This window comes from Salarias fasciatus (genome assembly GCF_902148845.1).
Source record: "Salarias fasciatus chromosome 23 unlocalized genomic scaffold, fSalaFa1.1 super_scaffold_20, whole genome shotgun sequence".
NCBI lineage: Eukaryota > Metazoa > Chordata > Actinopteri > Blenniiformes > Blenniidae > Salarias > Salarias fasciatus.
In genome coordinates, this window is record NW_021941230.1 from 16,945,659 (window position 1) to 16,962,477 (window position 16,819).

Consider the following 16,819-nt stretch of genomic DNA (forward strand, 5'->3'; position numbering starts at 1 on the left):
GATCACCACAGGATCACCACAGGATCACCACAGTTTGCCAGCTTAATCCCTGATCCTGGTTTTGTGCAATACCCCCCTGGGGAAACAGTAGAACCTCAAAAGAAATAGTGGAAGTTCAGAGAAGTCAATAGAGCGTCATAGGAAACAATCGAACCTCTGAAGAAATAACAGAACCTCAGAGGAAACATTAGAACCTCATACAAAACAGCAGAAGCCCAGAGGAAGCAATAGAAAGTCAGAAGAATCAGTAAAACCTCACAAGAAACAATATAACCTCAAAGAAACAGTAGAAGCTTGAGGAAAACAGTCAACACACAGAGGAAAGAGTAGAAACTCAAGACAACATGATAGAACCTTGGAGCAAACAGCAGAACTCAGCTCAGCTCCAGCAGTCGAGGTATTTTCATCCTCAGATCTTTGTGGATTTGAGGTTTTTTCTGACAACATGATTTTGTTGGAGACCAATCAGCTGATCTCTGGTTTGAGGAACAAACTGAAGCAGCAGAGAAGCAGCAGGAAATTAATCTGCTGTTAAACCAGGAAGGAAAGATTCATTTTTTAAAGTCAGCAAAACATACCTGAGCAGGTGAGTTTCAGGGTGTGAGGGGATCTCAATTGTACCACACAGTTTGACAGATCAGATCCAGATTGAAAACATCCTGAGTTGATTCTCCACATAGATTGAACTGACACATCAGTTGGTTGTACAGAAGCAGCAGAGCCACAGTTCAGATGTTCACAGATGAGAGCTGCTGTCTTCATGGTGAGGAAGCCATCGCCCTCCACAGGTCTCTGTTCACCAAGAACTTTCAGCTCCAGACTTCCTGCACAGCGACTGGCTCCTCCCACCAACCTGAACTCATCCCCTGAACCCAGAGCAGAGAGAGAAGAGAGAGAGGATGGAGTGAGAGTGAAGAGAAAAGCAGTGGAAGCTGCAGCTCCTCTTCTACCTGAGCAGGTGAGTCCAGCAGCTTTACCAGGTGAGCAGCTGCTTCTAGCTGAGCCTGAGCTTCTACAGTCCAGCAGAGCAGACTCATGGCCTCCACACTGGAACTCTGGGCTCCACCTGGGAGTCTGCACGTCTCCATAGAGCGCCCCCTGCAGGACTGAAGGAGCCCCGCAGCCCAGCTCCCGACACACCACCTGTGCATCCTGCAGGTCCAGGTCTGCTTCACACACTGAGGACCAGGTCTGGTCAGACGGGTTAGTCTTCACCTGCAGTCTGCCTGAACAGCGACTGGATCCATTCAGCAGCCGCACCGAGTCTGAACACAGGACAGGAGGTCACTGCAGCTACAGCCTCAGAAAACACTGTTCCTACAACCAGAAACACTGTTGCTACACTCTCACAGGACAGAAGACAGGATCAGAACACAGAACAGGTTTTCACAACAGTTTTTCCTGACAGTGAAACTGAAGAAAACTGAGATGGAAACATTATTTTGTGTGCATGTGTGCAGACACACACACACACACACGCACGCACGCGCACACACACATACACACACACACACACGCACGCACGCGCACACACACATACACACACACACACACACACACACACACACACACACTTCAGTCCTGGATCTGGTCCTCTTGTGTCTTGAATCTTGACTGACTGATCCATCCTGATGTCATGTTGGAAACTTTCTGTCTGAACTCACCATGTGGAGAACATGCAGTTAATGAAACCTCACTGGTCTTACCTGAGCACCTGAGATTAATGGAATAGGAAGAATCAGAGGGCCTGAAGCAATTCTTTAAATCTGACAGAGACTGTAAACATTCATATTTAACCCTCCACACAGATCTTCTTGATGACTCAGACGTTGTATTGATGGAAACAGCAGAGCCACAGTCCAGACGTTCACAGAATGCAGTTAATAACTTCAGGTTCCAGAACTCCTCCTCCACTGGTCTCCATTCTCCGCGACGTTTCAGCTCCAGTCCACCTGAACAGCCAGAGCTTCCTCCCACCAACCTGACCTCACCATCAGCCTCTGAGCAAAGAGCACAAAGTCAGCAAGAACAAAGATTCTCTTTCTGTCTTCGTCTCTGAGGACTGTCTTTACCAGCTGGACGGTTTCTGTATTCCAGATGGACTCCTGAGGGGAAACAGAGACAGAGTTCAGAGTGTTGTTGTCGTCCATCTCCTGAGCACGAGCAGAAGCCCTGTCGACCCGGCCGTGCTGTGCATGTGCAGCAGCAGAGTTTCCCCAGTCCACCAGGAGACGCTGTCTCCTTTCCTGTCCTCCACCAGGAGACGCTGTCTCCTTTCCTGTCCTCTACCAGGAGACAGAGCCCAGTGTTTCCAACAACTTCCACCCTGGAAGCCATTTCCAAAAACTGCTGCTTTCAGAGACTCCGAGCATCGTTGTCATGGAAACAGAAACCCCAAAACACAACCAGACTAGTGTTTTATTTATGAATACAAAACTTTTCCAAAACTAAAGCTCCAGAACGATTTGTTTCCTCTTGAAGCGTTGTTGTGTAAACGGGACCAGAGAAACTAAATCTGGGATACGTCTGAAAACCATGACGTGGTTCAGCTCTCAGGCAGGTTTTGGAGTCGCAGCAGGTTCGTTTGGTGCTGGTTTGGGGTTTTTCTCAGGACTGGGATGGTATCGACATGACGATCAGCTGTCTGTCTCTGCTAACTGATAAAGTCCCAGAAGAGATGAAAACGGCTGGAGTCATTCCACTGGACACAACTGGAGACACCAGACCAATAAAACAGGCCCGTTTCTTTACTCCCAGTTTTCCAGAACCACAGAAACAGTTTTCACTGGATGAATCTACTGACAAACACAAGCTGCTGTGTGGAAGTCACCATGGATCCAGATCACAGAGATCCACATCACTGCATGAACAGAGTCCATGGAGAGAACCAGCAGCTCCACACACACAGAGAATGAAGCAGGTCTAGAATTAGGATGACCAGAGGTCCCACTTGGTGCCAGACCATCCCACATTTTAAATACTGAAATACTAACTGTATTTAGGGAAAGTAAGGACAATCTTCCAAAAAATATACAACTTTTATTTTCTAAAAGCGTAGGAGTAGGGTATAATTTACCACATACACATACTTTTAAAGTTAGACGGGCAAATAATAAACGGAAAAGATTCTGTCCTTCAGTTCAAGGGGTGAAACTGTGGAACAAACTGGGAAGACACCTCAAGGAAAGTCCAAATGTGAAATTATTTAAAAAGCAATTAAACAAATGACTTTTGAAAAATACACTAAGGAGAATGATTTTTGTCCATAAAAAAGGAAGTGTGTTATTAACTGTACTGAGAATATAACTGTGTTATAATGAAGGCTGTAATATCTTTAGTTGAAGAGTTAAAGTGAGGAGGGGTGGAGACAATAAGTCTTACTTCATCCCACTCCCTTTCCAGCTGATACAAATGTGTTTTGTTCTTGTGTTGTTTTGGATTGTAATGATTTTTGGTTTCCTGCTGAGCACTTCCAATGAAATTCTGCCCGAAACAAAATTAACAAACAAACAAACAAATAAACAAACAATACTTTTCACGAGTCCCGCATATTGAGATAATGTCCCTCATTGACAGTGACACTTGATTTTTTGAACCGCAGTCTCCCTGAGGCTGTAATCTGGCGCTGATCAAACAGCTGTGGTCTGTGGGGAGACGGGGCGTCCTCAGGGGGCGGGGCTAGCTCTGGGGTCCGCTGATGTTCGTCAGAGCAATGTTTCACATGGAGGTGAATATGATGAGAGACACCAACAGTCCGAGACAAAAAAACGTGTGGCTCAAAAGAGCAGTTCCATTCCATGAATACGTTCCTGCTGAAACCCAAACAACTGAACACAGATAAAGTGACAGCAGCTGAACTGAGGAGCGTCTAACACGATGTCCAACACTCCGTTCAGACAGGTCAGAACACTGGCAGTGAGCTGCAGGACGTCTTATCTGAATATGAGCTTCAGGATTGTTCCATCAGAACAAACACTGTAATAGTGTGGTGTTTGTGTTTCTATCTTTCTGTGCCTTCAGCACCACAGTGTGGCGCTGCACAGTAAATAACAGGTCAGTACATCATTTCAAAGCATTTGGTGGAGCTCTAATGAGTCTGTTATTCTGAACTGCAGGAGTGAGGTGAGCTCCTTGCAGCATTGTTTTGTTCAGACTGTTGGGTTTGATTAGTTGAGCCTGGAGGTGAATGGAGCTTCTTCAGGAGCCTCATCTTGAACTTGAACATGTGGTTGATTGTTGTTCAGAACAAACTCTTTGTTGTTGTGGTGTTTGGAGCTGAGCGAAGGTTTAGTTGTGATCTTACATGAACCTGGGAAAGTTGCATTAAAATAACATCATATACTTGAGCAGAATACAGTTAGATGTTTTTAAATGAATTACTGAAGACAACCACGACATCTCGGTGTCCCACATTGTCCCACTCAGATATCGTCTCTGTCCCATGTGGTAAACTGGGATCTGGTCACCCTGGAGTTCACTGATCTGAAAAAAGCATTGGACTCAATAAATGATGAGATATTCATCAATAAAGTGGAGTTCTGCTGTCAGGGGCGTGGCTTCACACTGGAGGAGAAGTTACTGAAGCAGCAGACAACAGTTTGTCAGAACGGGAGATTTTCAGTCTTCATGTTTGGACATTGCTTGTGGTGTCCACCAGGGGTCAGTATTGGGACCAAAACTCTTTATTCCAGACATGACAGTTGTTCTCAGTCACTCTGGTTCATTCCTCACATCACTTTTTACTTCTGCACAGCAGTTCATGCATTTCTCAAAACAACAAGTAGAAAAAGTAAAACCGAGTAGAAAACCTGCCAAAACGTGTTTCTTGCTCCAAACGGACAGTTCATTCCTCCAAAGCAGCTTTTCCTGCTGCTGATCAGAGCACATCATTCTGCATTATAATTATAGAACTGCAAATCGTTGCGCCGCAGCGGGCATCAGCTCCAGGATTTGCACAGCTATAATTATAATGAAAGGCGACGGGTTTGATCAAACGCCGCCTGGTCACATGATCTGGTCACATGACCCGACAGCTGTTCGCGCTGCGCGCTCGTAGCTACGCTGCTCGGTTCAAACAAGACGTCAACCATGAAGCTCCAGGTCCATTCTCCACCTCCAGCCTGTCAGTCACCGTAACCACACAGTTTGTCCTCCAGGCTCCGCCTGCTGCGTGAGGAGAAGCGGCGCAGCCGGCACCAAAAAAAAGCTGCAAATCGTCGCGCCGCAGCCGCATCGTGATATACAAAAAAAAAAAAAGAGACTTTTGGCCAAGTTGGTAAGCAGCTTACAGTCAAGTCGACACCGACCAACTCGGCCACTTGAGAGACCACCCCCCCCCACGAGGCCGACTTGGCTTGATGCCGACTGGACTGTATCCCGGGGGTGGTGCCGAGTTGGCCAGGGCCGACGTGGATTGGTGCCGACCGGACTGTAATCCTTATCAGAGCACATCAGCCTTCACAGGGCCCAGCCCTCACTGCTTCACCCTGCAGACTCCATTACCCATACTGCCCTGGGCTTCATGCCTGCTTCAAGCCGCCTGCAGTAAACATGGCCGTCCAGCCACAGCGTGTGGAACCGGAGCTCTTCAGCTCAGAACATACCAGGAGAACTCTGCCACGCTCTCCTGGCTCAAAGCTCCAACAAGAAGAGAAGCAGAGTTCATCTGGACTGACGGGACACGAGCAAACCTTCATGTTCTCAAGCAGCACAGAGCTGGAGGACAGCAGCTGAGGACTGTCCACAAGCAGTGGACACTTGTTAGAAGGAAGAGAAACTGCTGCTGTGATGAGAACAAATGACTGAATGTTGAGGAGGCTGAACTGACTGCTGAGCAGCAGGAAACAGTCCTGAGAGAAACGCTCCAAAGCCACTGAGAGAAACTGTCATGAAGGAGGCAAAACCTGGAAAATACTGCAGTTTATCTAGTTTTCTGAGGACACAGGTGTTTTCTGTCCAGGGAGAATTTAGAGCAGCTCTCAGAGGAAACCAGCTCAGAACTGAACACATTCAAGAAGAGCTTTGATTCAAACAAACTCTCAGTAAATTCTGTTGTTTGGAAGTCATGAGGGGAATATAGAGACTCTAAAGTCCTGACAGAAGGTGTGGAAGCAGACAGAGCTCCAGAAATCAACAAGAAGATCTGCTGGAAACCTCCCATCAAACATGCTGAATCCTAAACATCCACCAGTCTTCAGTCCTCAGCAGAGCAGAATCCTTCCTGAACAGCAAAGCTCTCCAGATGAGATCTGGTTCCCTGATACTGTCGTACTGGAACCACTGCCTGGAGGTTTGGAGCAGCAGCTCCACATCCTCACTGCAGAACAGAGCCGTCAGGAGGATCCACGAAGCAGCTTTCAGGACCACACTAATGTCTTCCTTCTGGCTGGTGGAGCACTGAAACTCCCCGATGGAGGAGAATTCCCAGCAGAGAGAGAAGCAGCAGTGAGCAGCAGAGTCCTACCTGAGCTCCACAGCAGCAGCAGCAGCAGAAGCTTCAGCTCCATGTCCAGCCAGACCACGTCTCTCTGAGTCTCTCCGAGTCTCTCTACCAACTGTCCCCAGCATTTATCAGCCACTGGCTGGAGCTGGAGGCGGAGCTTCCACATTCACCCACGTCACCATGTCTTCACTGCACTTTGACACCTGCTGTTTGGCTTCCATCACTTTCTGGAGGCTTTTCATCTGTTTGTTGTCATTTGCTTCAGTTTGTTGGAGTTTTAACTCTGGATGTTCGTCCAGGTTGAGAAACTTTTAATAATGATAATAATGCATTGGTTTTATACAGCGCTTTACAGGACACTCAAAGACACTTTACATTGCATTATTCATTCACACCATACTGGGTGGTGGTAAGCTCCTGCTGTAGCCACAGCTGCCCTGGGGGGGGCCGACTGACGGAAGCGAGGCTGCCAATCTGCACCATCAGCCCCTCCCACCACCAACCATTCACTCTCACTAGGCAAGGTGGGTGAAGTGTCTTGCCCAAGGACACAATGACAGTTTTACGCCTGCGGGGATCGAACCGCCAACCTTTCGGTTATAAGACGACCGGCTCTACCAACTGAGCTGCTGTCGCCTAGCTTTTGTCAGCATGTTGAGCAAGAAGAGATTTCCTGAGAAACAGACTTGTATGATCAGATCTGATAGGAGGCTGCTGTCGCGTCAGGAGGTGGTTGTGTTTCCATGACAGAATCAGAGATCTCCTCTCAGATTAAAGCAGTCTGATTTAACTCTGTATCTTCTGCAGGCTGAAAACTGACGTTCAAACAGCCAACATGTCTGTTCCTTCATTCTTCATGTTCTCAAACAGGATTTCAATCAGCTGACATGAGAATCCAGTCACACCTTCATGTGATCAGCACTTTGACACTGACAGTTAAACACCAACAGTCCTGATTTAAGGTCTTCTAGCCGTCTGTCAGCGAGGGCCTGCACTTCCTGACCTCTCCATGTCCGCCCAGCAGACAGTTTCTAACTCTTTCTCTGAGCGTCTGCTTCTTCTGCCTGGCGCCGTTGGTTTGGTTCGTTCTGCTCTTCCGGTGCATGGAGCTCCACATGGCGTCCTCTCACTGCAGCGGGGGGACAGTCCAGAGATCCAGATCCAGAACCGCCGATCCTGGGGGTCCAGGGTTCACCTGAGAGATCCAGATCTGAGTTCAGGGGGGTGTTCAAACAGGCATCAATGATGAGGGTTTTCCCAGGAAGTCCTGATTTGGTCTAAAACCTGGATTCTCCAGGGCTGGTGTGAAAGGGCCCTGAAACCCCCCCCAGAGTGCTGCAGGCCTCACAGGAGAACAGGACCTGCAGTCCGGTCCAGAAAGATTAGAGCAGAACCATCAGCAGAGTGAAAGAGCAGCTGCAGAGCCGAGGAGGGGCTGAAGTCCAGACCGAAACACTTCACAAACCCTGGTCAGTCTGAAGAAGGACCTTCTCTACATCCTGGGAAATAAAAGGCCGTTCAGAAACCCTCCTGACATGAGACGGAACCAGAAGTGTTTAAAGAGGAAAGAAACACATCCTGCACTGAAGAAACATTCAGATCCTTTTAAATGTCTCATATTTTAATCAGTTTGATTTGAACAGAAATGTAATGAATCCCATCTGGAATTAAAACTGGAATTAAACTGAGCAGCGCTTTGCACACAGTACTGTGATAACAGTTAACTGCAGGACGTTAATTACTGAGAGGCTGTGAGCTGATCTGCACACACACACACACACACACACACACACACACACACACACACACACACACACACACACACACACACACACACACACACACACACACACACACGGGGCTGTTCAGACAGCAGAACACAGAAGAGCAGCTTCTCAGATCAACTGCATAAAAAGTTTCCAACATACCGAGATGAAAAATAGAACGTAGAAGAAAAGCAGGATGAAGAAAACAATGAAAGATTAAAAGTTTATTTCCTTTTTGTTTGTTAAGTTAGTATTTTGGTGAAACTCTTCCATTCTTGCATCTTATTACAGTTATTAAGAAGCATATAGTTGAAGCTGGACTCTCTAACAGAAGAGTTCATATTTAAAACATTATTTAATATTTGAAAAGAGTCTCAGAGCTGATTTTGTTACAAGTTTTCACATTTCATTCTATTTTGTTAAAGAAGTTAATTTTGCATCATTGAAGCACAATAAAGCAAGTTCATCAACCTCCGAGAAGCCGATCTGAATTTGTGTCTCGACCCCCCCCCCCCCCCCCCCCCCGCTCTTTTGAGATTCAAGCTATGGTCCCCCTGGTTCTGATTCTGATCTGGACTCTGAACTGAAGCTTCTTCTTCTCCACATCTGACTCCAGCTGAGTTGTTACCAGGCAGGAAACCTGCTGCAGTGATCCTGGCAGGGAGTCCAGGTCTGTTCTGAGTCTGTCTGGAACCAGGTCCTCCTGGGGAAGAGCAGCCAAGAGAGACCATGAGAGATCCAGTCCTAGCTCCGGTCCCCTGGACGGCTCCGTCTGTCCACGCTGCAGAGTCCTGACTGGAGGCTTCAGGGACGCCGTGCTGGAGGGGGACCCAGAAGACTCCAGAGCTTCTTCACCAGGCCGAGCAGCCAAGGCCAAGGACAGAAGGAGGGTCCAGAGGCCGGAGAAACCAGGATCAGGTGATCCAGCAAGACCATCTGGCAGCGGGGAGACAGACTGGACAGACAGGACGAGGACACTCAGCACCAGGAGACCTGGAGGGACAGGGAGGTGAGGGGACCACCCTACCATCGACTCGCACCCTTTTTAACATCATCACGGAGTCGTAACACCAGTAGTGGTTTTACTATTTTAGACATTTTCATGTCTTTTATTTCAGCTCCGCCAGCTGTTTATCTGCTCTCTTATTACACATTATTTACAGGTTTTTTTTCATTTTGTGTGTGTGTGTGTGTGTGTGTGTGGGGGGGGGGGGGGGGGGGGGGGGGGCATGCATCACATCATATTTAATCAATGAATAATCTATACACACACATATGCATACAGTCTCGTTACCGGTTGAGGGGTCTTCCACGGTACAGAACAGTCTTTCATTTATGAGCAACATAACTCTGAACCACAGATTTACAAAATCACAAAGACACAGAAACTCTGTCTGTGGGCCGTGGCAACAAAGCATGTCGTTCACAGCAAAACGTAGGGAAAAGGAGTTCATCACATCTGCTTAATAAAATTTGCAATACAACAGTATTTTGACCAGAATTTGTCCTGAAATGCATCTTCTGGAAATGGATCCGTCTGATATGGACGCACTAATATTTTAATACTAGTATTTTTAGGGCTTCCTGGTATTGGGCCTAAAAATTCAACAATTCTGCTGAATAAATACATGATACAACAGTATTTTGACCAGAATGGACCGGTCCATCTGGGGTCGTATCTCACTGTAATGTCTGTAAATTCAAGTAAAACTCAGAGTTTTCTTGAGAATGCACTGAAAGAAACAGACGTGTTGAGCCACCGGCCACTGGAATGTGAGCCGTTTCTTCCCCTTCTTTATCCGTATGGCTCATTAAAACGTCTCCCAGTCACAAATGTTCATTTAGCAGCAGAACTTATTTTATCACAACATCGCCAGCTGACAATATAAGATCAGGACAAACACAACAGCTGGTCAGTGAGGCTCTTTCTGCAGTCAGGTTCACACATCTGCTGTGTTGGTGAATTAATTATTCCTCTGTAGGTAGAGGAGAAAAACCTGAGACTTGCAGTGACTGAAAAAGTTGACTGTGTTTGGAAAGAATCTTCTCTGCCGTCCTCCAGAGGAAAGCTCTCAGTCGTTCCTGGCTCTTTTCACTTCAAGCCCCCCCCTCAGAGGTCTGCATGAACCAACGAGCTGGAAGGTATCGGCTGCATTTACAAATGAAAAGAAGGGCCAACAGTGGCCGCTGAGCTGCATTTAAAACCAGGGGCCATTTGGCCCCTCTCTGGACTGAATGTGTTTTCAAGAAAAACGTGGGAGTTCGAGTGTTAACTTTGAATGTGAAGACGGAGAGATGCAGTCAAAGGAAACTGACACAAACATGTTTTTTTCAAACATGGCTTCTCTTATCAGGTGAAGACAGGAAGGAAGCTGAAGGCAGAAGCACAGCTCACTGACTGAAACCCTGTTGGACAACATGAACATGTTGTGGTTGAGGTGTCAGCCCACAGAACAACATCGAGTCACATCAGACTTTAATCTGAGAGGAGATCTCTGATTCTGTCATGGAAACACGACCACATCCTGACATGTGGCAGCAGCCTCCTGTCAGATCTGATCATACAAGTCTGTTTCTCACGAAATCTCTTCTTGCTCAACATGGAGACAAAAGTTTCTCAACCTGGACAAACATCCAGAGTTAAAACTCCAACAAACGTAAAACTCTGACAAACTGAAGCAAATACAACAAATCCAGTGATATCGAACGTCGACACACCCCTGTGGAAATGCCCTGTTGAAAAAACCAGCAGAAATCTTTCAGGGAGCTGAAGTAAAAATAAAAACGGAGATAAAGTGGTTGCATCAGTGGCAGAGTTCAGAATGAACCAATCACATCCAGACTCAGGCTAAACTGGAGTCAGCATGCTGTAAAAAGTGCTGCATGCACAATGTAGATCTAGTGTATTTCAAATGCTTGTGATTTACCTGATTTTATTTGTTTTGTCATAAAGAGTATCAAAGTACTTTGCCTCTACTTAAAATGCAAAATTATATATATAAGAATGTATTGTAAGTGCTACTGACACATCATATCTGAGTAATTTTGTCCATCTGACTGTTGTGTCCATGAAACATTATAAATCTGAGTTGACATGAAAAATCCATAGTAGTCCTTAAATGAAAACATTGAGTTGCGGTTGCTGACTACCCATGAAGCTTGGCGGCGGCAGCAGAGGAGGCAGGCTGCTGACAACGTCCAGCTGATGGCGTCCTCCCTACAGCTCATTTCCTCCATGGAAACAAAACCCTGGTAAGTTCAGCAAATATACCTCAGTGATTAGTACTGCTACACCAAGTACTGTGACCTCAAGGTTTACTTTAGAGGTCCTGTTAGCTCCCCGTTAGCTCGCTTCTTTCACATGTGGTGAACTGAAGCTAGCTACTACAAGTTAACCAACAAGTGTGGACTTTTCAGCAACAGCCGGTCGTCAACCAGGACTGACTGTCCTGTTACCATAACCATTACATATTGTGGCGCTGCAGCAGCGACCCACGTCGGAGGAAAGGAAGGAGGAGACTGAAGCTCTTCTTCTCAACCAGAGCTTTAACTGTTCCACCAACTGGAGTGTCCTGGGAGCATGTGACACACACTCACACTGCCAGACAGGCCAGCTCACTCTCTCACCGAGCCGTCTCACTCCTGCTCCAACAGAACATAAATAAAACTTAAAGGGGCTGTATCATGCTAAATTCACTTTTTGTATGTTTTAACCTTGTTATATAGTTCTGTTCTCACCAAAAACGCCCCAAAGCGTTTTTTTTCCTCCGTGCCTGCGTGTTTAAGCTTTCCCAGTGTTTCTGCTGCTCAGAGAGGCAGCCCCTCCCACCGTGAAAACGCTCTGTTTCCCACGTTCACGTCACACGGTGAAGATGCCCCCCCTGAGCCCCCCCCCCCCCCCCCCCCACTGCAGGCCCTCGGCTGGGTCTGGAGGGTCTGGAGGGTCTGGAGGGTCTGAAGGGTCTGGAGGGTCTGAAGGGTCTGAAGGGTCTGGAGGGTCTGAAGAGTCTGAAGGGTCTGGAGGGTCTGAAGGGTCTGAAGGGTCTGGAGGGTCTGAAGGGTCTGAAGGGTCTGGAGGGTCTGAAGGGTCTGAAGGGTCTGGAGGGTCTGAAGGGTCTGGAGGGTCTGGAGGGTCTGGAGGGTCTGAAGGGTCTGAAGGGTCTGGAGGGTCTGGAGGGTCTGGAGGGTCTGAAGGGTCTGGAGGGTCTGAAGGGTCTGGAGGGTCTGGAGGGTCTGAAGGGTCTGAAGAGTCTGAAGGGTCTGAAGGGTATGGAGGGTCTGGAGGGTCTGGAGGGTCTGAAGGGTCTGAAGGGTCTGAAGAGTCTGAAGGGTCTGAAGGGTCTGAAGGGTCTGGAGGGTCTGGAGGGTCTGAAGGGTCTGGAGGGTCTGGAGGGTCTGAAGGGTCTGAAGGGTCTGGAGGGTCTGAAGGGTCTGAAGGGTCTGAAGGGTCTGGAGGGTCTGGAGGGTCTGGAGGGTCTGAAGGGTCTGGAGGGTCTGGAGGGCCTGAAGGGTCTGGAGGGTCTGGAGGGTCTGAAGGGTCTGAAGGGTCTGTAGGGTCTGAAGGGTCTGGAGGGTCTGAAGAGTCTGAAGGGTCTGGAGGGTCTGAAGGGTCTGAAGGGTCTGAAGAGTCTGAAGGGTCTGGAGGGTCTGAAGGGTCTGAAGGGTCTGGAGGGTCTGAAGGGTCTGAAGGGTCTGGAGGGTCTGAAGGGTCTGGAGGGTCTGGAGGGTCTGAAGGGTCTGAAGAGTCTGAAGGGTCTGAAGGGTCTGGAGGGTCTGGAGGGTCTGAAGGGTCTGAAGGGTCTGAAGGGTCTGAAGGGTCTGGAGGGTCTGGAGGGTCTGAAGGGTCTGAAGGGTCTGGAGGGTCTGGAGGGTCTGAAGGGTCTGAAGAGTCTGGAGGGTCTGGAGGGTCTGAAGGGTCTGGAGGGTCTGAAGGGTCTGAAGAGTCTGAAGGGTCTGAAGGGTCTGGAGGGTCTGAAGGGTCTGAAGGGTCTGGAGGGTCTGAAGGGTCTGAAGTGTCTGAAGGGTCTGAAGGGTCTGGACGGTCTGAAGGGTCTGAAGAGTCTGGAGGGTCTGGAGGGTCTGAAGGGTCTGGAGGGTCTGAAGGGTCTGCGCTTGGTGAGTTTCTCACAGGAAAAGACGTTTTTGCGTGTGGAGAAGCTAGAGCTAAAGAGCTAAAGCTAGCTAGCGTATTTGTTTTGAAGCTCTGATTGGTTGAAGTAGCTGTCAGTCAAAGTCCACAGGGGGAGAGGCGGGACTTCAGTGAAACGGAGCGTTTTCTCTTCCGGGTTTCAGAATTAGCCCCAGAAAATCTTTTATTTCACACAAAATGACTTTTCCTTAGCGCCAAAAATAAACTATGACCATGTTAATGACATTTCTCGGGTTTGGACGAGCTAAAGAAGCAGGATACAGCCCCTTTAACATAAAAGTACCCAAAAAACGGCAACAACACAGAGAAACAATTACTGAACACATCTAAAACGAAAGGAAGCACGATTAAACACAAACTAAAAATTAAAATCCCCTCCCATAATGCCTTGCGGCACCAGACACACTGTCTAATGACACACACCAGACGCACACACAGGCGGCTGCCAGTGTGTCCCCAGTCCGGTAAAAGTCCACCACAGTGTCCAGTCCATCCGTCTGCGGGCACGGCAGGGCTTACGCCCAAACAAATCCTCCAAGTACACTACTTTGCTGAGTTATATTTTTTATTCTTATTTTTTAGATCGATGTTTTTTTCTTTTAAATATACATTTGCAGCCACATTGAGGGTGTGAGATTAGCTTTTCTTTGTTTTTTTTTAACTGATTGCCATGGTGGTTTGTGAGAGCGTTCACTTCTCTATGTGTGGTTTGTGTGTTTCAGCTGATGCACTTTTGGCCATGTTTAAGACAGAGCTTAACTTTTAAGAAGTGAGTGTTGTGTTGTGGCGACGCAGCTGAGCCACAGCAGTTTCCAGCCAGACTGACCCCTCATGCACACTGGATGCGGTCCGGCTCCGGTCCGGCTCTGGTCCGGCTCCGGCCCGGTACACCGGAGCGCTGTGATTCACACCACCTGCGGTGTCTCTGCAGTCAAGCCGGAGGAGGTTGCCAGATCTGTCGTTATCCCCCGTAGACAATTTGAAACCCGTTTTACTCAATAGAAAGCAGCCAAACCGCCGTCTCGGATGAAAATGCAGGTTAAAACCGTATTTGTATGATAAAAAACACGTCATAAACACATAATCATTTCATCAACCCGTCCAACGTGTTCAAAAAGACGCTTGATTTGGAACAAACCTGCCCAATCTGGCAACACAGAGCTGCTCCGGTCACAGAGCTGTTTTGAGCCATTTTGGAGTCATTTGGCTTCTCAGCAGTGACGAAATGCAAAACCGTTCATTCTTCTAATGCATATAATGACTACATGACGTTTGTTCTGTTTTCTACCAGAAGAAGTAAAAAAACTGAATATTAAGGCAAAAACACGACACAGATTTTATTTTGAAGTGACTTATTTTGGAACACGTATCGCGTTTCCTTCCAGCACCTGACTTGCTTCCGTCTGGATTGACGCGGTAGGGCTGCGGCATGCGGAAAAATAGAATCTTTGCGGAAAGACACCGGAGCTCCGCAGAGGCTCTGCAGCTGGACCGGAGCTGGACCGCAGCCGGACCGGAGCCGGACCGCAGCCGGACCGCGGCCGGACCGCGGCCGGACCGGAGCCGGACCGCGGCCGGACCGCGGCCGGACCGCGGCCGGACCGCGGCCGGACCGCGGCCGGACCGGATCCAGTGTGCATCGGGGGTGAGGGAGGGGAGGATGAAGAGTGTGTGTGCACGAGTGCTCACTTGTTGCTCCGTCGTTCGACTGAGTTTTATCGCGGTGCCATCTTTGTTGTGTTGAATTTTGTACATTAAGCTTTATTTATGGCAGAAGTTGCCAGAAATATTGTCAGAATAAATATTTTAAATGTCTTTTCAGCTGATTCTTCACTTGAAAATGTCGTTTCTCCCTAGAAAGTCTTTTTATGTCTTGGTGTGCTGTAATGATAACTCTCACAGTATAATTAATTAACTGAGATGAATGTTCTTCTGGTGAATGACCAGAAGTACATTCCTCTCATCTGGGGTGGCTGTGGATTAGTGGGGAGAGCAGACGTCTTGAAATCGAGAGGTTGTGGGTCCGATTCCTGTCTCTCCCTGTCTGCATGTCGCAACCCCCAGCTGTGGCTAAAATAGCACCACTGCCTTGTGGCCGTCATGGGAGTGACAAAGACAAATGGAGACACCCCCCCCCCCCCCAGCCCTACAGGAAAAATCTGGAGCCCTGAAAGCAGCTGGTCCTTGAATTGCGGCACCTTCTAGCAACTCCTGTAGCCAAGTTGGTACCAGCCGTACGGGCCTGTTCCCTCCGTTAGACACTACCAGCGAGGCTGAGAAGAGGATCTGTCCACTGGGCGTCTCAGTTCCTCCATAACTTTGCCCCGTCTTGTACATGATCTCTCCAGATCAACGGAGCCAACAACATTCATCTCAATTAAGGCTTTTTTAAGTAGAATGAAAATGATTTTATTACTTTACCTGAGCTCACACACATGAAGTTGTGGTAAATCAACACGACTGATAATGTCTAATTGGATCAATCAAGAAAATTAAGTTTATTAAACTCAAGTGGATTTAAACCAATACCACTGCTAAATCCTAGCTAGATAAACTTAATTTTCTTGATAGATCCAGCTAGACATTATCAGTACTATTGATTTAACTCAACTTAATTTTTATGAGCTCATATAAAATAGTACAATCACTTTCATTCTACTGAAAAAAGCCATAAAGTTGAGTCAACTTAAAAAGACCAATGCAATCACTTGCCTTATTTTCAGAGCCGGCCAAGGCATAAGCGAACTAAGCAGCTGCTGAGGGCCCCGTGACCACTAGGGGGCCCCCAAGAGCAATTAACTGAAAAAACGAAAAAAGTAATTTATTATTTTTTGCGTGTGTGAGTGATGACGGCTCATATATCATCAAATGTACATTAATGTACAAAAATAATTAATAAGTTAACAGACTGTAGTTTCCTACTGCCTCTCTGCTCTAAATATCAGAGCTCCAATAGTAATGTGTGCATCAGCCAGCGCACACTGCGCATCCACGGGGCTCGGTGCAGGTTCAACATTATGTCGCAAAAGATATAACCTTCAGGTGCTGAAAAGAGGAAAAGGAAGGAGGAAAAAACAAGATAAAGGTATGTTTGCATGTTTTGGTTGGTTGGTTGGTTTGGTGTCAAGGAGATTTTTAAAAGCTAATGTTCGTTGAAAACTAGAGAAATGTCCCTTTTATATATACAGTTTATATATATATATATATACACACACACACACACACACACACACACACATTGGGGTTGCACCGATACCGATACTGGTATCAGCAGTGGCTCCGATACCGCACTAAAACGCTGGTATCGGTATCGGCGAGTACTCACAAATAACACGCCGATGCCATTCACCGACTTTCATATTGCACTTGAACGCACCGCTGTGTGAATTCATTCTTCGACATTCACGCTGTCTGATCTGTGTGTTCAGCGAATGACAGCAATGATTTTACATCCCAGTGAGG

General features: G+C 47.5%; 1 protein-coding gene across 1 annotated transcript in view; it reads right to left on the minus strand.

Moving 5' to 3' along the window:
- Window positions 1–6,485, minus strand: part of LOC115383905 (scavenger receptor cysteine-rich type 1 protein M130-like) — a gene marked incomplete at its 5' end in the record, with an annotated part of 310,771 nt that extends 304,286 nt beyond the window's left edge. Inside the window, 2 exons of the mRNA XM_030086108.1 lie at window positions 2,073–2,105; window positions 6,464–6,485. Coding sequence (XP_029941968.1) covers window positions 2,073–2,105; window positions 6,464–6,485 — 55 coding nt within the window. The remainder of the gene's footprint in view (window positions 1–2,072; window positions 2,106–6,463) is intronic.
- Between the last annotated feature and the right edge of the window lie 10,334 nt (window positions 6,486–16,819).